Source organism: Nomascus leucogenys, chromosome 15 (genome assembly GCF_006542625.1).
Source record: "Nomascus leucogenys isolate Asia chromosome 15, Asia_NLE_v1, whole genome shotgun sequence".
NCBI lineage: Eukaryota > Metazoa > Chordata > Mammalia > Primates > Hylobatidae > Nomascus > Nomascus leucogenys.
This window is the reverse complement of record NC_044395.1, coordinates 107,630,892-107,652,061: the sequence shown is the minus strand read 5'-3', so window position 1 is coordinate 107,652,061 and position 21,170 is coordinate 107,630,892. Positions and strand designations below refer to the sequence as shown.

Genomic DNA, 21,170 nt, shown 5'->3' with positions numbered 1-21,170 from the left:
CTCTGGCATTCACACTTAGACTTTGGGGCAATTACTAATTGGGTTGAACCTCATTAATCTGTAAAATGGATCTTTTATCTCTGAGATACTTCCAGATGTGACATAGTAAGTGCCAAGAATGTTAATTTTCTCTACTCTGTGTATCTTGGAAGAGTAAAATGTGTTTTAATATTAAATACTCTGTAATTGGTAGTAATTTCTTTTCAGTTCAGAATACTTTTTATACTATTTGATGCTTAAAATGATAGGTGCTTATTCCTCTCTCCTCACCATTTGCCACCTAAAAAAAAAAAAACAAAACAAAACACCCCAGTGTGGGTTAGAAAGCTAAAATTTGAATGTGAGAGAAATTTCAGAACTGCATTATACCATTTTATATTTGCCAACTGCATATGTTATTTCATTTGAGACTTAACACTCATTTAAAATATGTAGAATTTAGCCAGGAGCGGTGGCTCACGCCTGTAACCCCAGCACTTTGGTAGTCTGAGGCAGGTGGATCACCTGAGTTCAGGAGTTTGAGACCAGCCTGGCCAACGTGGTGAAACCCCATCACTACTAAAAACATAAAAATTAGCCAGGCGTGGTGGCACACACCTTTAATCGCAGCTACTCAGGAGGTGGAGGTTGCAGTGAACTGAGGTTTTGCCACTGCACTCCAGCCTGGGCGACAGTGAGAACGTGTCTCAAATAAATACGTAAAATATAAATTTAAATGTTTCTAGGAGAAACTTCCTTGATTACTCCTGTGGTTTGAGTATCCTCTGGTGATGTCAGCACCTTCCATTAGGCCCCTACCTCCCAACACTGTTGCACTGGGGATTTAATTTCCAAAACATCCTTTTTAGGGGCACATTCAAGCCATAGGAGGTATATACCTAAGAAATAATTTACTGCGTGATATAGGTAGCTGATATACAAATTGTGTGGCACCATCCCTCAAAGGTAAGTAAGAATGTTGAGGTTTGAGGGGTCAACACTTCTCTCAAAAAAAGACTGCTAAAAACTATGGCTCTGGGCCGGGCGTGGTATCTCACGCCTGTAATCCCAGCACTTTGGGAGGCCGAGGCGGGCGGATCACGAGGTCAGGAGATCGAGACCACGGTGAAACCCTGTCTCTACTAAAAATACAAAAAAATTAGCCGGGCATGGTGGTGGGCACCTGTAGTCCCAGCTACTCGGAGAGGCTGAGGCAGGAGAATGGCGTGAACCCGGGAGGCGGAGCTTGCAGTGAGCCGAGATCGCGCCACTGCACTCCAGCCTGGGCGACAGAGCGAGACTCCGTCTCAAAAAAAAAAATAGGCAAGGCACAGTGGCTCATGCCTATAATCCCAGCACTTTGGAAGGCTAAGGCAGGCAGATCACAAGGCCAAGAGATTGAGACCATCCTGGCCAACATGGTGAAACCCCATTTCTACTAAAAATACAAAAATTAGCTGGGTGTGGTGGCACACACCTGTAGTCCCAGCTACTCGTGAGGCTGAGGTGGGAGAATCGCTTGAACCCGGGAGGCTGAGGTTGCAGCGAGCTAGACCACACCATTGCACTCCAGCCTGGGTGACAGAGTAAGACTCCATCTCAAAAAAATAAATAAATAAATAAAAAACGGCCAGGCGCTGTGTCTCACGCCTCTAATCCCAGCACTTTAGGAGGCTGAAGCTGGCGGATCACCTGAGGTCTGGAGTTCAAGACCAGCCTGACCAGCATGGAGAAACCCCATCTCTACTAAAAATACAAAACTAGCTGGACATGGTGGTGTATGCCTGTAATTCCGGCTACTTAGGAGGCTGAGGCAGGAAAATCGCTTGAACCCAGGAGGCGGAGGTTGCGGTGAGCCAAGATCACGCCATTGCACTCCAGCCTGGGCAACAAGAGTGAAACTCTGTCTCAAAAAAAAAAGAAAGAAATTAAATTCTTGGAGTTCTTTAGTACCTGCTTATAGGTCAGTGACACCTGGCCAGCTTTGTTGTTGTTTTTAATAAAATTTTTTTTCTTTCTGTAGACATGGTCTCGCTTTATTGCCCAGGCTATTCTCAAGGAGGCTCAAGTGATCCTCCTTCCTTGGCCTCCCAAAATGCTAGGATTATAGATGTGAGCCATCGTGACCATCCTGTTGATTTTCTTTCTAAGATTTTTCTCTCTCTTTTACTTTGAGATGGAGTCTTGTTCTGTCACCCAGGCTGGAGTGCAGTGGTGTGATCTTGGCTCACTGCAACCTCCGTCGCCTGAGTTAAAGCGATTCTCCTGCTTCAGCCTCCCTAGTAGCTGGGATTACTGGCTCATGCCACCATGCCCAGCTAATTTTATATTTTTAGTAGAGACAGGGTTTCAGCATCTTGGCCAGGCTGGTCTTGAACTCCTGACCTCGTGATCCACTCGTCTCAGCCTCCCAGTGTTGGGATTAGAGCGGTGAGCAACCACGCCCAGCCTCTGAGATTTTTCTAAGATAAAGCAATTTTACCTGATAATGTGAACATTTATTTTCAGTGTTATTCTAACTTCATTCCTGTTAACAGTATATACACTGTATTTTCTGAGATTTAATTAAATTTTGTTTCTATTTTATGACTTGCTTTTATTCCTTTAGCATTACTTTTAATCCCTTTAGTAATATTTCATGTGATTCTATAATAGTCTGATTTATCACAAAATGGTAATAAATCAGTTATGTCCTATAATTTGCTTTGTCAGTCCACTGTTTGAGAGCGTTTGAGTGTTTACAGATTTTAGTTGTCTCAAGCAAGCCACCAGAAGCTTTGAGCAAAGTTTTTTTGGAGTTATGTCTTGGTATTATAGTCTCAAAGATGAGACTATATAAAATAAACTTGAGTTTTGTAGCTCTTGGTACCTGTTGCCAAATTTCACTTAAGATATATGGGATCTAGGCGGTCACCGTGGCTGCCGCCTGTAATCCCAACACTATGGGAGGCTGAGGCAGGTGGATCACCTGAGGTCAAGAGTTCGAGACCAGCCTGGCAACATGGTGAAACCCTGTCTCTACGAAAATACAAAAGGCCAGGTGTGGTGGATCACCTGAGGTCAGGAGTTCTAGATCAGCCTGGCCAACATGGTGAAATCCAGTCTCAACGAGAAATACAAAAAAATTAGCTGCGGTTGGTGGTGCACTCCTGTAATTCCAGCTGCTCGGGAGGCTGAGGCAGGAAAATCGCTTGAACACGGGAGACAGAGGTTGCAGTGAGCCAAGGTCGCGCTGCTGCGCTCCAGCCTGGGCAACAGTGAGACTCCATCTCCAAAAAAAGCCAAAAAAATACAAAAATTACATTGGTACGCACCTGTAATCCCAGCTACTTGGTAGGCTGAGGCAGGAGAATCACTTGAACCCAGGAAACAGAGGCTGCAGTGAGCCGAGATTGTGTGACTGCATTTCACCCTGGGCGACAGAGCAAGACTCTGTCTCAAAAAAAAGAAAAGTTTGATCAATTTATGATGTCTCTGAATTTCTCACAAACACTAGGCTTAATAATTTTCATTTTCTTGGCTAATTTATTATGTTTTTAGGAGTTTAGAAGATTGTCCATAGGTGAAAAGCTCTTAGGTGAAGAAAGGGAATAATAGGCAGAGCCTATTTTGCCTGTGGACCTGGGGAACTACCTCTTGTTGGGAAATTTTGTAATGAAAATACCATGCAGCTTACCTGATTGAAACTTTTTACTAAAAGTGATTATATCTATGATTGTCATTAGAAGTATTTTTATTTTTAATTAATTTATTTTGAGATAGAGTTCTGTTCTTGTTCCCCAGGTTGGAGTGCAATGGCACAGCCTTGGCTCACTGTAACCACCGCCTCCTGAGTTCAAGTGATTCTCCCGCCTCAGCCTCCCAAGTAGCTGGGATTACAGGTGTCTGCCACCATGCCCAGCTACTTTTTTTGAATTTTTATTAGAGATGAGTTTCACCATGTTGGCCAGCCGGTCTTGAACTCCTAACCTCAGGTGATCCGCCCGCCTTGGCCTCCCAAAGTGCTGGGATTACAGGCATGAGCCGCCGTGCCCGGCCAGTATTTTTATTTAAAAATATAATTTCCCACTGTTCTTTCCAGAATCCATCAGTACTGTATACAAAAGTGCAGCATTATTTCATACAGAAGTTTTTCCTTTGGTAGTTCTGCTCTTACAAAGCTGAATACGTTTTGTTCAGAACGTCAACGGGTGCAGTGGCTCACGCCTGTAATCTCAGCACTTTTGGGGGCCAAGGCAGGCGGATCACTTGAGGCCAGGAGTGCGAGAGCAGCCTGGCCAACATGGTGAAACCACATCTCTACTAAAAATACAAAAAAAATTAGCCAGGCATGGTGGCGCACACCTGTAATCCCACCTACTTGGGAGACCGAGGCTGGAGAATCGCTTGAACCTGGGAGGCGGAGGTTGCAGTGAGTCAAGACTGCACCATTGCACTCCAGCCTGGGCAAGAAGAGCGAAACTCCATATCCAAAAAAAAAAAGAAGCCGGGCCCAGGGCTCACACCTGTAATCCCAGCACTTTGGGAGGCCGAGGAGGGCAGATCACCTGAGGTCAGGAGTTCAAGACCAGCCTGGCCAACACGGTGAAACCTTGTCTCTACTAAAAGTTAAAAAATTAGCCGGTCGTGGTGGCGTGCGCCTGTTAATCCTAGCTACTCGGGAGGCTGAGGCAAGAGAATCACCTGAACCCGGGAGGTGGAGGTTGCACTGAGCTGAGATTGTGCCGCTGCACTCCAGCCTGGGTGACAATCTGAGACTCCATCTCAAAAAAAAAAAAAAAATTAGAGACACTGTCTAAGAAACGTCCATGCAAATTTCTCTTTCTTCCCCCCCCCACCCTTTTTTTTTTAGACGGAGTCTCACCCTGTCACCAGGCTGGAGTACAGTGGCATGATCTCAGCTCACTGCATTCTCCATCTCCCAGGTTCAAGAGATTCTCATGCCTCAGCCTCCCGAGAAGCTGGGATTACAGGCGCACACCACCACAGCCAGCTAATTTTTTGTTTTTAGTAGAGGCGGGATTTCACCATGTTGGCCAGGATGGTCTCGATCTGGCCTCGTGATCCACCTGCCTCAGCCTCCCAAAGTGCTGGCATTACAGACATGAGCCACCATGCCTGTCCACAAACGTCCATGTAAATGTCTTTCTTACCAGTTTAAAATACTGTTGTGGCCAGGTGAGGTGGCTCACACCTGTAATGTCAGCACTTTGGGAGGCTCAGGCAGGGGATTGCTTGAGCTCAGGAATTCCAGATCAAACTGAGCAACAGATTGAAACCTTTTCTGTACTTAAAAAATGCCAAGTGTGGTGGCGTAGGCCTGTAGTCCTAGCTACATGGGAGACTGAGGCAGGAGGATGGCTTGTGCCCAGGAGTTCGAGACCAGCCTAGGCAACATGGCAAAACCCCGTCTCTACAAAAGTTAGCCAGGCGTGGTGGTGCGCATGTCTAGTCCCAGCTACACAGGAGCCTGATTGAGGTGGGAAGATTGGTTGAGCTCAGGAGGTCAAGGCTGCAGTGAGCTGTGATCGTACCAGTTCACTTGTGCCAGAGTGAGACCCTGTCTCAAAAAAAAAGAAATGAAAAATGTTGCCGAACATTTTGGGAAGTCAAGGCAGGAGGATCACATGAGGACAGGATGAGACCAGCCTAGGCAACATAGGAGATTCCATCTCTGCATAAAATAAAAAATAAAATAAATTAGCCAGGCATGGTGGGTTGTGCCTCTAGTCATCCACTCAGGATGCTGAGGCAAGAGAATCATTTGAGGCCAGGAGTTTGAGGCTGTAGTGATCCACTGCTTCCAGCCTTGGCAATAGAGCAAGACCCTATCTCTTACATACATATATACATAAACAAATCAAACTTTAGGAATTGATGTTTAGAGGCTATGTATGGTGCCTCATGCCTGTAATCCCAGCACTTTGGGAGACCGAGGTGGGCAGATCACTTGAGGTCAGGAGTCCAAGAGCAGCTAGGCCAACATAGTGAAACCCCATGTCTACTAAAAATTCAAACATTACCCAGGTGTGGTGTTGCACACCTGTAATCCCAGCTACTTGGTTGGCTGAGGCAGGAGAATCACATGAACCCTGGAGGTGGAGTTTGCAGTGAGCCAAGATTGCGCCACTGCACTCCAGCCTGGGCAACAAAGCAAGACTCCATCTCGGCCGGGTGCGGTGGCTCACGCCTGTAATCCCAGCACTTTGGGAGGCCGAGGTGGGCGGGTCACGAGGTCAGGAGATCAAGACCATCCTGGCTGACATGGTGAAACCCCGTCTCTACTAAAAATACAAAAAATTAGCCAGGCGTGGTGGCAGGCGCCTGTAGTCCCAGCTACTCAGGAGGCTGAGGCAGGAGAATGGTGTGAACCCGAGAGGCAGAGCTTGTAGTGAGCGGAGATTGTGCCACTGCACTCCAGCCTGGGGGACAGAGCGAGACTCCGTCTCAAAAAAAAATTGCTACTTAAGGACTTACCTACATATGCTGGAAAGGATGTGGAGAAATAGGAACGCTTTTACGCTGTTGGTGGGAGTGTAAACTAGTTCAACCATTGTGGAAGACAGTGTAGTGATTCCTCAAGGATCTAGAACTAGAAATACCATTTGACTCAGCAATCCGATTACTGGGTATATACCCAAAGGATTATAAATCATGCTACTATAAAGACACATGCACACGTTATGTTTACTGCAGCACTATTCACAATAGCAAAGACTTGGAACCAACCCAAATGTCCATCAATGATAGACTGGATTAAGAAAATGTGGCACATATACACCGTGGAATACTATGCAGCCATAAAAAAGAGATGAGTTCATGTCCTTCGTAGGGACATGGATGAAGCTGGAAACCATCATTCTGAGCAAACTATCGCAAGGACAGAAAACCAAACACCACATTCTCACTCATAGGTGGGAATTAAACAATGAGAACATTTGGACACAGGGTGGGGAACATCACACACTGGGACCTGTCGTGGGGTGGGGGGGTGGGGGAGGGATAGCATTAAGAGAAATACCTAATGTAAATGGTGAGTTAATGGGTGCAGCACACCAACATAGTACATGTATACAAATGTAACAAACCTGCACCATTGTGCACATGGACCCTAGAACTTAAGGTATAACAACAACAACAAAAAACTTAACCTACATACAGAAAGAAAAAAATGAAGGCAGGAATTATGATACTAAGGCACTGAATACAAACTCCTACATGATTAATGGAACAATTTATGTTTATTTTTAGGTGACCTTTGAGTTTATGTATGGGATGTATGACATAGAAAACTAGATTTAACTTTCTGATAAATCTCTTCATTTACCAACTTTTTAGTGAGCGTAGAATGTGTCAGCACTGTGAAATTTAATATAAGTAATAGCTGAAAAAGTAGCTAGAATTTAACATTTTGTGTATTTATAATACATATAATAATACTCTGTATTATATTGTTAATTGTAATCTTGGAGCAGCCACAGGTGATCCAAAAGGAAATGGCACAGCAGCATTACAGAGGCCATACCTGATACCACTTAAATTTGAGGAAGACGTTGATCATTGGTTTTAGCCATGTCGAGCCCCATTTTCAATTCCTGTCACTTCATGTTTTTAATTTCCGTCACTTCCTGTTTGAGGAATAATTGATTAAAAGCTTTGTTTTTAACTTTGAAAGTCTTTTTTTTTTTTTTTTTTGAGATGGAGTCTGGCTCTGTCACCCAGGCTGGAGTGCAGTGGCGCAATCTCGGCTCACTGCAAGCTCTGCCTCCCGGGTTCACACCATTCTCCTGCCTCAGCCTCCAGAGTAGCTGGGACTACAGGCGCCCGCCACCACGCCCGGCTAATTTTTTGTATTTTTAGTAGAGACAGGGTTTCACGGTGGTCTCGATCTCCTGACCTCGTGATCCACCCGCCTCGGCCTCCCAAAGTGCTGGGATTACAGGCGTGAGCCACGGTGCCCAGCCTTGTTATTTATTTTGTTTTTGAAAGTCTTTGTTTCAGCTGCTACACTGATTGGCTTAGTTTGAGGTAAACACTTTAATCACCAAATTCTAAAATCAGGATATACTATCTATGAACTATTTGGAAAGAGAGTGAGATTGAATAATTGATTGAAATAACTATGCAGATTAATTTTCTTGTTCTCGTTTTTTTGTTTTTTTTTTTTTTTTTTGGGAGACATGGTCAGTCTCACTTTGTCACCCTGGCTGGAGTACAGTGGAGATGTTTTGGCTTAATGCAGCCTCAACCTCCTGGGCTCAAGCTATCCTTGCACCTCAGCCGTATGCTCAGCTAATTTTTTATTCTTTTTCCTCTTGTTTTGTTGTTGTTTTTGTTTTTATGGGAGAGACAAGGTCTCACTATGTTTTCAAGGCTGGTCTCGGACTCTCGGCTCAAATGATCTTCCTGCCTCAGGTCCTCCCCAAGAAGTTGGGTCTGTAGACATAAGCTGTGTTGACTCATAGATCAACATTTTTTTAAATTTTTTATTTTATTTATTTATTTATTTTGAGACAGATTTTCGCTGTTGTTGCCCAGGCTGGAGTGCAATGACGTGATCTCAGCTCACCGCAACCTCTGCCTCCCGAGTTCAAGCAATTTTCCTGCCTCAGCCTCCCGAGTAGCTGGGATTACAGGCATGTGCCACCACACCCGGCTAATTTCGTATTTTTAGTAGAGACAGGGTTTCTCCATGTTGATCAGGCTGGTCTTGAACTCCTGACCTCAGGTGATCTGCCCACCTCAGCCTCCCAAAGTGCTGGGATTACAGGTGTGAGCCACCACACCCAGCCCAGATCAATTTTTTTTTTTTTTTTTTTTTTTCCCCTGGAGACAGAGTCTTGCTCTATTGCCCAGGGTGGAGTGCAGTGGCGTGATCTTGGCTCACGGCAACCTCTGCCTCCCAGGTTCAAGCACTTCTCCTGCCTCAGTAGCTGGGACTACAGGCACATGCTACCAGTTCCGGCTAATTTTTTGTATTTTTAGTAGAGATGGGGTCTCACCATGTTGCCCAGGCTTGTCTCAAAACGCCTGACCTCATGATCCACCCACCTCGGCCTCCCAAAGTGCTGGGATTACAGGCGTGAGCCACCACACCTGGCCTGTAGATCAATTTTATTAGCTTTAACCGTACGATGTAATTTATTCTTCTGTGGTAGTTCAGTGATTATTAGTTTTGTGGTTCTAATCTGTAAGTAAGTTTAAAAAACCATGTTTTACTTCCATTTTAGATACTTATTAGGACATATTGACGTTGTTACAAATACTGTTTTCCTTTTTGCTTCTAGGCGGTCTATGCTTACTTGGTGCGTATGCTGACAGTGATGATGATGACAATGATGTTTCCGAAAAACCAGCACAGTCCAAAGAGACAAATGGAAACCAGTCAACTGATATTGATAGTACATTGGCCAACTTCCTAGCGGTTAGTGGTGCTTTTGTTTGGAGTTTTAGTTATTGAAACTACTTTGGGACCTGGATCTTAAGTGGTCAACCTACTTGTCAGTTCAATGTCTTCCTCCTCCTTTCTCCCTCTCCCTCCAACACTCTCTTCTTGTATTTCTCCCAATCTCTATCTCTCTTTTTGTTTTGTTTAAGAGATGGGGTCTCACTGTGTTGCTCAGGCTGGTCTTGAACTCCTGGGCTCAAGCGCTCCTCCCACCTTGGCCTTCCAAAGTGCTGGGATTACAGGTGTGAGCCATCACACCTGGCTGTCTCTCTTTTTTTTTCTCCTTGAGATAGAATCTCACTCTGTTGCCCAGGCTGGAGTGCAGCGGTACGATCTCACCTCACTGCAACCTCTGTCTCCTGGGTTCAAATAGCTGAGGCTACAGGTATGTGCCCCCGAGTAGCTGGGGCTACAGGTATGTGCCACCACACCCAGCTAATTTTTGTATTTTTGGTAGAGACGCGGTTTCACCATGTTGGCCAGGCTGGTCTCAAACTCCTGACCTCAGGTGATCCACCCACCTCGGCCTCCCAAAGTGTTGGGATTACAAGCGTGAGCCACCACCTCTTTTCTTTTTGTAAAGTTTTCAAAGAGAAGAAAGGCAAATTGGAAGAGACTGGGGAGCTTGTATAATTGGAAGATGAGGGTTTTGATTTGAGAAGCTTCGAATGAGTGTCTAGAGTTTTTTTTTTCTCCCTCAAGACAGGGTCTAACTGTCACCCAGGCTGAAATGTGGTGGCGTGTTGTTGGCCCACTGCAACCTCTGCCACCCAGGTTCAAGTATTTCTCACACCTCAGCCTCTTGAGTAGCTGGGATTACAGGCATGTGCCACCACGCCCGATAATAATTTTATTCTTTTTTTGGGGGGGAGGGTTGTTTGTTTGTTTTTTGAGACAGAGTCTTGCTCTTTCACCCAGGTTGGAATGCAGTAGCGTGATCTGGGCTCACTGCAATCCCCGCCTCCCAGATTCAAGCAATTCTCATGCCTTAGCCTCCCAAGTAGCTGAGATTACAGGTGCCCACCACCACATCCAGCTAATTTTTGTATTTTTAGTAGAGACAAGTTTTTACCGTATTGGCCAGGCTGGTTTTGAACTTCTGACCTCAGGTGATCTGCCCGCCTTGGCCTCCCAGAATGCTGGGATTACAAGCGTGAGCCACCGCGCCCAGCCTAATTTTTTTTATTTTTAGTAGAGGGGGCATTTCACCATGTTGGCCAGCCTGGTCTCGAATTCCTGACCTCAAGTGATCCACCTGTCTCAGCCTCCCAAAGTGCTGGAACTATAGGTGTGAGCCACTGTGCCCGGCTTGTGTAGAATTTTTAAAAAGTGATTGCCATTTCCTTAAGTTTCTTGTTTTTCATATAATTACTGCATTTGTTACTCTTTTCATACTGAAGGAGATCGATGCCATAACAGCTCCTCAGCCTGCAACTCCTGTAGGAGCTTCTGCTCCACCTCCAACTCCACCTCGACCAGAGCCAAAGGAAGTAGCGACATCTACCCTTTCTTCTTCTACTTCAAATGGAACAGACTCCACCCAAACATCTGGATGGCAATATGATACTCAGTGTTCACTGGCAGGAGGTAAACTTGATCCTTTGATTTTTAAAGAAAAGTAAAATCCTTAAAGGGATTCTAGGCATTCACTTTTCTGGTTTTTTCTTTGTTTTTTGAGATGGAATCTCGCTCAGTCGCCCAGGCTGGAGTGCAGTGGCGCGATCTTGGCTCACTCCAACCTCCACCTCCTGGGTTCAAGCAGTCTTCTCCCTCAGCCTCCTGAGTAACTGGGACTACAGGCACACGCTGCCATGCCCGGCTAATTTCTCTTTTGTATTTTAGTAGAGACAGGGTTTCACCATGTTGCCCAAAGCTGATCTCGAACTCCTGAGCTCAGGAAATCAGTCTGCCTCGGCCTCCCACAGTCCTAGGATTACAGGTGTGAGCCACTGCTCCTGGCTGGCATTCTGTTTTCTAAAGATGAAAGCCCAGAGGCTGTAATCTTAGACTTTAGGATTCTGTCTTTTTATTTTCTTTTATTTATTTAATTTTTTTTTTGTTTTTTTTTTTTTTTTTTTTGAGACTGAGTTTCACCCTTGTTGCCCAGGCTGGAGTGCAGTGATGCGATCTCAGCTCACTGCAACCTCTGCCTCCCAGGTTCAACCAATTCTGCCTCAGTCTCCCGAGTAGCTGGAATTACAGGCACCCACCACCACACCCAGCAAATTTTTTGTATTTTTAGTAGAGATGGGGTCTCACGATGTTGGCAAAGCTGGTCTCGAACTCCTGACCTCGGGTGATCCACCTGCCTCGGCCTCCCAAAGTGCTGGGATTAGAGGCTTGAGCCACCGCGCCCAACCTCTGTCTTTTTAAATAAAGCATGTCGAAGATGGTGGGTAGGATAGTCGGCTCTGAAAACTTGTAGGATGTAATTTTTATCTTTTAAAAAGTAATTGCTTGTCCTTGCCAGTTGAATAAGAAAAGCCATGATATTCAAAGTATTTTAGGTACATTTTTGGACCAGCAAACTGCTTTTTTCTATTTATTTATTTAGAGGTGGAGTTTTGCTCTTGTTGCCCAGGCTGGAGTACAATGGTGCGATCTTGGCTCATCGCAGCCTTTGCCTCCCGAGTTCAAGCAATTCTCCTGCCTCAGCCTCCCGAGTAGCTGGGATTACAGGCATGCACCACGACGCCCAATTTTTGGATTTTTAGTAGAGACAGGGCTTCTCCATGTTGATCAGGCTGGTCTCAAACTCCCGACCTTAGGTGATCTGCCCACCTTGGCCTCCCAAATGCTGGGATTACAGGCGTGAGCCACTGTAGCTGGCCAAATTGTTTTTTTTAAAAACTGTGTTCAAAGGTGACTCTAAATGTTAGGTATTGAGAAAATAATTCTTGGTGTTAGGCCAGTGGTTCTCAACCAGTGTTGGGAGGTGCCCTTAGGGGATATTTGACAATGTCTGTCAATATTTTTTATTGTCACAATGTAGGAGGCAGGGTGGATGGGAGTGCTACTGTTTCTAGTGGGCAGAGGCCAACCTCCACATAGAATTGCTCCCCCACAACAAAGACCTGTCTTAGCCCAAAGTGTTAACAGTGCTGTTTTGAGAAACTGTTAGGTGATTATGGCTTTTGAGCTTATATGTAAGCCAGAATTGTAGAGGGATTTGTGCTTAAAATTTGTTTTATTTTATTCTAGTCGGAATTGAGATGGGCGATTGGCAGGAAGTCTGGGATGAGAACACGGGATGTTATTATTATTGGAATACACAAACAAATGAAGTGACTTGGGAGTTACCCCAATATCTTGCCACCCAGGTACAGGGATTACAGCATTACCAGCCCAGGTAAGAATAAATTTAAAAGTCAAATTGCCTAGAAGGAAATTGAAGTCTTATCTTTTGCTGATAGTATTTGTCTTATATTTCTTTTGCTAAGTATATATTTTTTTAGTTCTGTGCCAGGTGCTGAAACTAGTTTTGTGGTAAATACAGACATATATTCTAAGGAGAAAACGATTTCTGTTTCCAGTAGTAAAAGTGGACCAGTCATAGCCAAGCGAGAAGTTAAAAAGGTCAGTGTTGAAACTTACCTCATTTGCTTATTTTCAGATCTAATAAGCGTTACTCTGAGCATAGGAATGGAAGCCTTCTCTTAATATTTTATGTCATACATGTGAAATAGAATAAGTTTCATAACTTTCACTTTGTTTCTGTGTATTATGTAGCCTTTATTGCAGTTACTCAGTTGACTTTTTCTTTTCTGTTTTCTTTTCTTTTTTTTTTTTTATTTTGAGACAGTGTCTCGCCCTGTCACCCAGGCTGGAGTGCAGTGGCACGATCTCGGCTCACTGCAAGCTCCGCCTCCCAGGTTCACGCCATTCTCCTGCCTCAGCCTCCCGAGTCGCTGGGATTACAGGCACCCGCCACCACACCTGGCTAATTTTTTGTATTTTTAGTAGAGACGGTGTTTCACTGTGTTAGCCAGGATGGTCTCGATCTCCTGACCTCGTGATCCGCCTGCCTTGGCCTCCCAAAGTGCTGGGATTACAGGCGTGAGCCACCACACCTGGCTTTTTTTTTTTTTTTTTTTTTTTTTTGATACGGAGTCTTGCTCTGTCGCCCAGGCTGGAGCACAGTGGTGCCATCTCGGCTCACTGCAACCTCTGCCTCCCAGGCTCAAGAAGTGATTCTCCGCCTCAGCCTTCTGAGTAGGTGGGATTACAGGCACCTGCCATCATGCCTGGCTAAGTTTTGTATTTTTAGAGACAGGGTTTCACTATGTTGGTCAGGCTGGTCTCAAACTCGTGACCTCAGGTGATCTACCTGCCTCGGCTTCCCAACGTGCTGAGATTACAGGCGTGAGCCACTGCGCCTGGCCCACTTTACTTTTTCTTTGAGAGCTTTAGGGTATCACAGAGGCCTCTTGGATCATTGCAAGAACGTGGGAGCAGCAGTCTAGACAGGGCTCCACTTCACATAGAATCATTCTGTTATTTTTCGGATTCCATGTATAAGACATTTTAAAAATACAAAGATAACTACTTTAAATTAAAAACTACTGCAAGTCGAGTATTTCTTAATTGAAATGCCTGGGATCGGAGATAATTCAGATTTTGAATTTTTTTGAATTCTGAAATATTTGCATTATACTTAGCAGTTGAGTATTCTTAATCTGAAAATGCGAAATCTAAGATGCTCCAGTGAGCATTTCCTTTGATCATCATGTCAGTGCTCAGACAGTTTCAGATTTTGGATTTTTCGATAATGGATATACTATGTTAGCAAAACTTGAGCATTTCTATAGCCTAATTAGTAAGAAAAGTAAGTTGTGTTCCTTAGGGAGTGTATATTGAATTCCAATTTATCTTCAATTTTAAAGACTTTTTTGCGTCAAAATATATTTTAATTTTTATTCTTTTCTTTCTGAGACAGAGTCTTGCTCGGTTACCCAGGCTGGAAGGGAGTGGCGCAAGTTCAGCTCATTGCATCCTCCGCCTCCTGGTTTCAAGCAGTTCTACCTCAACCTCCTGAGTAGCTTGGATTACAGGCGCAATGCCTGACTAATTTTTCTATTTTTTTTTAGTAGAGACGAGGTTTCACCAGTTGGTCAGGCTGGTCTTGAACTCCTGACCTCAAGTGATCCACCTGCCTCAGACTCCCAAAGTGCTGGGATTACAGGCGCAAGCCACTGTGCCTTTCCTTTTTATTTACTTATTTTTGAGACAGGCTCTGACTCTGTCACTCAGGCTGGAGTACAGTGGCACGACCATGGCTCACTGCAGATTTATTCTCCTGAGCTCAAGCCATCCTGCCTCAGCCTCCTGAGTAGCTGGGACTATAGGTGTGCACCACCATGCCTGGGTTTTTTTGTTTTTTTTTTTTTGGAGAGATGAGGTCTCACCATGTTTGCCAGACAGGTCTCAAACTCTGAGCTCAAGTGATGCTTCTGCCTCGGCCTCCCAAATTGCTTACATTATTGGTGTGAGCTACTGCATATAGCCCAAAACAATACTTTAAAATAATATAATTGAGCTAGGCGCAGTGGCTTACTCCTGTAATCCCAGCACTTTGAGAGGTCAAGGTGGGCGGATCACTTGAGGTTAGGAGTTCAAGACCAGCCTGGCCAACATGGTAAAATCCCGTCTATTAAAAATACTAAAATAACCGAGTGTAGTGGCACACGCTTGTAGTCCCAGCTACTTGGAGGGCTGAGGCAGGAGAATCGCTTGAATCCGGGAGGCGGAGGTTGCAGTGAGCTGAGACCGCACCACTACACTCCAGCCTGGGTGACAGAGTGAGACTCCGTCTCAAAAAAAAAATCTAATAATAATAAAATAATAATTTAATCAGGGCAGGAAGATGGCTTGAGTCCAGGAGTTCTAAACCAGCCTGGAAAACATAGCAAGACCAACCCCATCTCTACAAAAGAAAAATTACCCAGGCAAGGTAGCACACACCTGTAGTCCCACCTAAAAGAGACAGAGGCAAGAGGATAGCTTGAGCCCAGTAGTTCAAAATTATCATTGAGCCAGTATGCTCCAGCCTGGACAGAGTGAGACCATCCAGAAATAATAATAATAAATTTACAGTTACAGAAAGGAGGATAGGACAAGTGTTACCCCAATGGGAGAAGCAGATACTTTAAATATAATCACAGATTTCATTTCAGGAATAGTTCATTTTATTTATTTTTTTTTTTTCTTTGAGACCGAGTCTCGCTCGGTCGCCCAGACTGGAGTGCAGCGGTGCGATCTCTGCTCACTGCAACCTCCACCTCCCGGGTTCAAGCGATTCTCCTGCCTCAGCCTCCCGAGTAGCTGGGAGTACAGGTGCACCACCCCACCCCCCAGCCCCCTGCTGACGCCCGGCTAATTTTTGTAGTTTTAGTAGACACAGGGTTTCACCATATTGGCCAGGCTGGTCTCGAGCTCCTGACCATGTGATCCGCCCTCCTCGGCCTCCGAAAGTGCTGGGATTACAGGCGTGAGCCACCACGCCCAGCTATTTTATTTTTTTGAGACAGAGTCTTGCACTGTCACCCGAGCTGGAGTATAGTGGCATGATCTCAGTTCACTGCAACCTCTGCCTCCCGGGTTCAAGCGATTCTTCTGCCTCAGCCTCCCGAATAGCTGGGATTACAGGCGCATGCCGCCATGCTGGGCTAATTTGTGTACTTTTAGTAGAGATGGGGTTTCACTATGTTGGCCAGGCTGGTCTCGAACTCCTGACCTCGTGATCCGCCTGCCTTGGCCTCCCAAGGTGCTGGGATTACAGGCATGAGCCACTGCGCCCAGCCTAGGAATAGTTCACTTTAGTCTAAATCACCTTCATGGCATACTTACTAAATTTTCTTATCGGGCCCAGCATGGTGGCTCATGCCTGTAATCCCAGCACTTTCAGAGGCTGAGGTGGGCAGATCACCTGAGGTCAGGAGTTCGAGATCAACCTGGCCAACCTGGTAAAACCCTGTCTCTACTAAAAATACAAAAATTGGACCTGGTGCAATGGCTCACACCTGTAATTCCAGCACTTTGGGAGGCAAAGGCAGGCGGATCACCTGAGATCAGGAGTTCGAGACTAGCCTGGCCAACGTGGTGAAACCCTGTGTCTACTAAAAGTACAAAAAAAATTAGCCAGGCTTGGTGGCTTTCGCCTGTAATCCCAGCTGCTCGGGAGGCTGAGGCAGGGGAATTGCTTGAACCTGGGAGGCAGACGTTGCAGTGAGCCGACATCGCGCATTGCACTCCAGCCTGGGCAAGAAGAGCGAGAGTTCGTCTCAAAAACAGAAACAAAAATTAGCTGAGTGTAGTGGTGCATCCCCGTCATCCCAGCTACTTGGGAGGCTGAGGCTGTGAGGCTGGGAATCACTGGAACCTGGGAGGCAGAGGTTGCAGTGACTTGAGATCATGCAACTACACTCCTGGGCAACAGAGTGAGACTCTCTCAAAAAAAAAAAAAAAAAAGAAAAAAATTCTCATCATACAGAAGAAGGTAAAGATTTATCCAGTCATGTAATGAGCTGACAAAATACTGATCTTAAATCTACCTCTGTTTACTACTAATCTGCCTTTTGACATCCTGAGAATAGCAGGGAGGATATATTTGAATCCTACCTAGAACTAGGCTCTAATTCAATCAGTGTCTGTCTAAAGTAATAACGTAATGGTATAAATACATACTCACCTGTTGGGAGTAAGTGGTTTTGGCCGGGTGCGGTGGCTCACGCCTGTAATCCCAGCACTTTGGGAGGCTGAGGCGGGCGAATCACAAGGTCAGTAGTTTGAGACCAGCCTGGCCACTGTGGTGAAACGCCTCTACCAAAAATACAAAAAATTAGCTGGGCGTAGTGGCGGGCGCCTGTAATCCCAGCTACTCGGGAGGCTGAGGCAGGAGAATAGCTTGAACCCGGGAGGCAGAGGTTGCAGTGAGCCAAGATTGTGCCACTGCACTCCAGCCTGGGTGACAGTGCGAGACTCCATCTCAAAAAAAAAAGTGGTTTTTACCTTGAGTATTCAGCTACTGAAAACAGTTAATATGAATGTATGTGCAATTGAATGTATGTGCAGGTGAGATTTGTTTCAGAATTAAATGAGACTAAATTATTTTGTTCTTTATAGGAAGTAAATGAAGGAATTCAGGCTCTCTCAAATAGTGAGGAGGAGAAGAAAGGGGTGGCAGCATCACTGCTTGCTCCTTTATTGCCTGAGGGAATAAAAGAAGAAGAAGAGAGATGGAGAAGAAAAGTAATTTGTAAAGAAGAGCCAGTTTCAGAAGTAAAAGAAACAAGTACAACAGTAGAAGAAGCAACAACAATAGTAAAGCCACAGGAAATTATGTTGGACAATATAGAAGACCCTTCTCAGGAGGATCTTTGCAGTGTTGTCCAATCTGGAGAAAGTGAGGAGGAAGAGGAGCAAGATACCCTTGAACTGGAGCTAGTTTTGGAAAGGAAAAAAGTAAGCTTTTGAAAGTTACTTGTAGTATGTTTTTTCCTCAGTACGACTCTACAGGGATCATTGTGCTTGACTTACAACCATTACTGGGATTTTGTTTTTCTTATCCCATCATCTAGGTATGTTGAAGCTTATGCAGCAAAAACTTTAAACTACAGAGTTGTAGGTTTTTTGGTCCTTGATGATACTTTTGGTAGTTATCAGGGGAACTCACCCCCAATATTTCAACCTAGGTTCTTTCTATTTTCCATAAGTGTCGGCCGGCTGAGAAATAGAGAGAAAGAGTACAAAGAGAGGAATTTTACAGCTGGGCCACCGGGGGTGACATCACATATCGGTAGGACTATGATGCCCTCAAACCAGCAAGTTTTTTATTAAGGGTTTCAAAAGGGGAGGGAGTGTAAGAACAGGGAGTAGATCATGTGCTTCAAAGGGCAAAAAGGTACTGATAAGGGTCTATGTTCAGCGGTGCACATGTTGTCTTGACAAATATCTTAAACAACAGAAAACAGGGTTCAAGAGCAGAGAACGGGTCTGACCACAGATTTACCAGGGCCGGGTTTTTCCCCACCCTAATAAGCCTGAGAGTACTGCAGGAGACCAGGGCGTATCTCGGTCCTTATCTCAACCGCATAGGGCGGACATTCCCAGAGTGGCAGTTTATAGACCTCCCCCCAGGCATGCATTCCTTCCCCAGGGTATTAATATTAATATTCCTTGCTAGGAAAAGAATTTAGTGATATCTTCCCTACTTGCACATCTGTGTATAGGCTCTCTGCAAGAAGAAAAATATGGCTCTTTTTGCCCAACCCTGCAGGCAGTGAGACCTTATGGTTTTTTTTTGGTTTTTTTTTTTTTTTTGAGACAGAGTCTCGCTCTCGCCCAGGCTGGAGTGCAGTGGCGTGATCTCGGCTCACTGCAAGCTCCGCCTCCCAGGTTCACGCCATTCTCCTGCCTCAGCCTCTCTGAGTAGCTGGGACTACAGGCGCCCGCCACCACGCCTGGCTAATTTTTTGTATTTTTAGTAGAGACGGGGTTTCACCGTGGTCTTGATCTCCTGACCTCGTGATCCACCCGCCTCGGCCTCCCAAAGTGCTGGGATTACAAGCGTGAGCCACCGTGCCCGGCGAGACCTTATGGTTTTCTTCCCTTGTTCCCTAAAAGTCGCTGTTAACTCTGTCCTTTTCTCAAGGTGCACTGATTTCATATTGTTCAAACACGCATTTTACAATCAATTTGTACAGTTAACACAATTATCACAGTGGTCCTGAGGTGACGTACCTCCTCAGCTTACTAAGATAACAGGATTAAGAGATTAAAGTAAGAAACGCGTAGGAAATTACTCTTTTTTTTTTTTTTTTTTGAGAGGGAGTCTCACTGTTGCCCAGGCTGGAGTGCAGTGGTGCGATCTCAGCTCTCTGCAAGCTCCACTTCCTGGGTTCACGCCATTCTCCTGCCTCAGCCTCCTGAGTAGCTGGGACTACAGGCGCCCGCCACTGCACCTGGCTCATTTTTTGTATTTTTAATAGAGACGGGGTTTGACCGTGGTCTCGATCTCCTGACCTCGTGATCTGCCTGCCTCGGCCTCCCAAAGTGCTGGGATTACAGACGTGAGCCACCGTGCCCGGCTACACATAAGAAATTATAAAAGTGTTATTTGGGAATTGATAAATGTCCACATTAAAATGAAATCTTCACAATTTATGTTCCTCTGCCACAGCTCCAGCTGGTCCCTCTGTTCAGGATCCCTGACTTCCCACAACAGGTAGTTGATAATCAACAAAGAGACTTGATATTACTCAGACTTATACAAATGGGTATAAACAGAAAAAAATAGAAAAGAATGAAGAAGACCTACTATTTGATAGCACAGTAGGGTGACTGTAGTCATTAATAACTGTATATTTTAAAATAACTTTAAAGAATGGAGTTGGATTATTTGTAACTCAGAGGATAAATGCTTGAGGGGATGGTTATCCCATTCTCCATGATGTGCTTATTTCACATTGCATCCCTGTGTCAGAACATCTCATGTATCCCATAAATATATACGCTTACTATGTACCCACAAAAAAATTGGCAAAATTAAAAAATAAAAATAGAGTGAGTAGGCTGAGTGCGGTGGCTCATGCCTGTAATCCCAGGCTTCGGGAGGCTGAGCAGGAGATGACTTGAGCCCAGAAGTTGAGACCAATGTGAGCAACATACCCAGATATCATCTCTTATTAGAAAAAAAAAAAGTGTGATGACATGTACCTGTAGCTCAGCTACTTGGAAGGGTGAGGTGGGAGGGTTGCTGGAGCTCAGGAGGTTGTAGCTGCAGCGAGCCATGGTCATGCCACTGCACTCCAACCTGGGCAACAGGGAGAGCCTGTCTCCAAAAAAAAATGCCTTCTGTTCTCAAAGGATTTAAATTTCAACAGCATAGTCGTGGCTATTATTCTGATTATACATATTAATAAGCAGTTAATGACACTAACTTGTCATGTTCTTTGTAGGCAGAGTTGCGAGCCTTGGAGGAAGGAGATGGTAGTGTGTCAGGGTCTAGTCCACGTTCTGATATCAGCCAGCCAGCATCTCAAGATGGAATGCGTAGGCTTATGTCTAAAAGAGGAAAATGGAAGATGTTTGTTCGAGCTACCAGTCCAGAATCTACCAGCAGGAGTTCTAGTAAAACTGGACGAGATACTCCAGAAAATGGAGAAACTGGTAATTTGTGCTTCACATTAAACTTTAGAGTTGAAAGATATAGAGGGGAAGGAAACTCTCTCTTTTTTTTGTTTCCTCTTCAACAAAACAGGAGATTGTACTTTTACTCTTTGGGAGAAGTGCTGGGAAGGAAGCTTCCATCCACCTCTCTACCTTTTCCAGATCTATTTCTAGTAGAGAAGTAAGAGCCTGAGAGGCTGACATCCACTGGGTGGTGGTGTATTCAGAGCCCAGTCCCATTTCTTCTTTCTTTGTCTACATTGCCCAGCCTCTGTGTGGGTAGGTAGAGAGTTTAGTTTGATTATGTCATGAGGACCCAAGTTGGCTTCATTCAGGTAATAAGGACCTTACCATTCATTCATGGTAAGGTCGAAGAGATCCTGCTGCATTTTTAAATCTATTTTCAGAAATCCCTGGATAAAGTTAATATTTTAATCTCCATTTGGCCCTAATTCTTTTTCTTTTTTTTCTTTTCCTTTTTGAGACGGAGGTCTCACTCTGTCGCCCAGGCTGGAGTACAAAGGCGTGATCTTGGCTCACTGCAACCTCCGCCTCCCAGATTCAAGCAATTCTCTTA

The 21,170-nt window shown here is 44.9% G+C and overlaps 1 protein-coding gene across 2 annotated transcripts in view; it reads left to right on the top strand.

Moving 5' to 3' along the window:
• FNBP4 (formin binding protein 4) overlaps positions 1-21,170 on the top strand; it is a 52,006-nt gene that overhangs the window by 2,841 nt on the left and 27,995 nt on the right. For both annotated transcript variants that reach the window (XM_030828639.1, XM_030828640.1), the window contains exons 3-8: positions 9,267-9,403; positions 10,828-11,014; positions 12,629-12,776; positions 12,883-13,003; positions 17,549-17,887; positions 20,383-20,593. In XM_030828639.1, the coding sequence (XP_030684499.1) occupies positions 9,267-9,403; positions 10,828-11,014; positions 12,629-12,776; positions 12,883-13,003; positions 17,549-17,887; positions 20,383-20,593 (1,143 nt within the window). The remainder of the gene's footprint in view (positions 1-9,266; positions 9,404-10,827; positions 11,015-12,628; positions 12,777-12,882; positions 13,004-17,548; positions 17,888-20,382; positions 20,594-21,170) is intronic.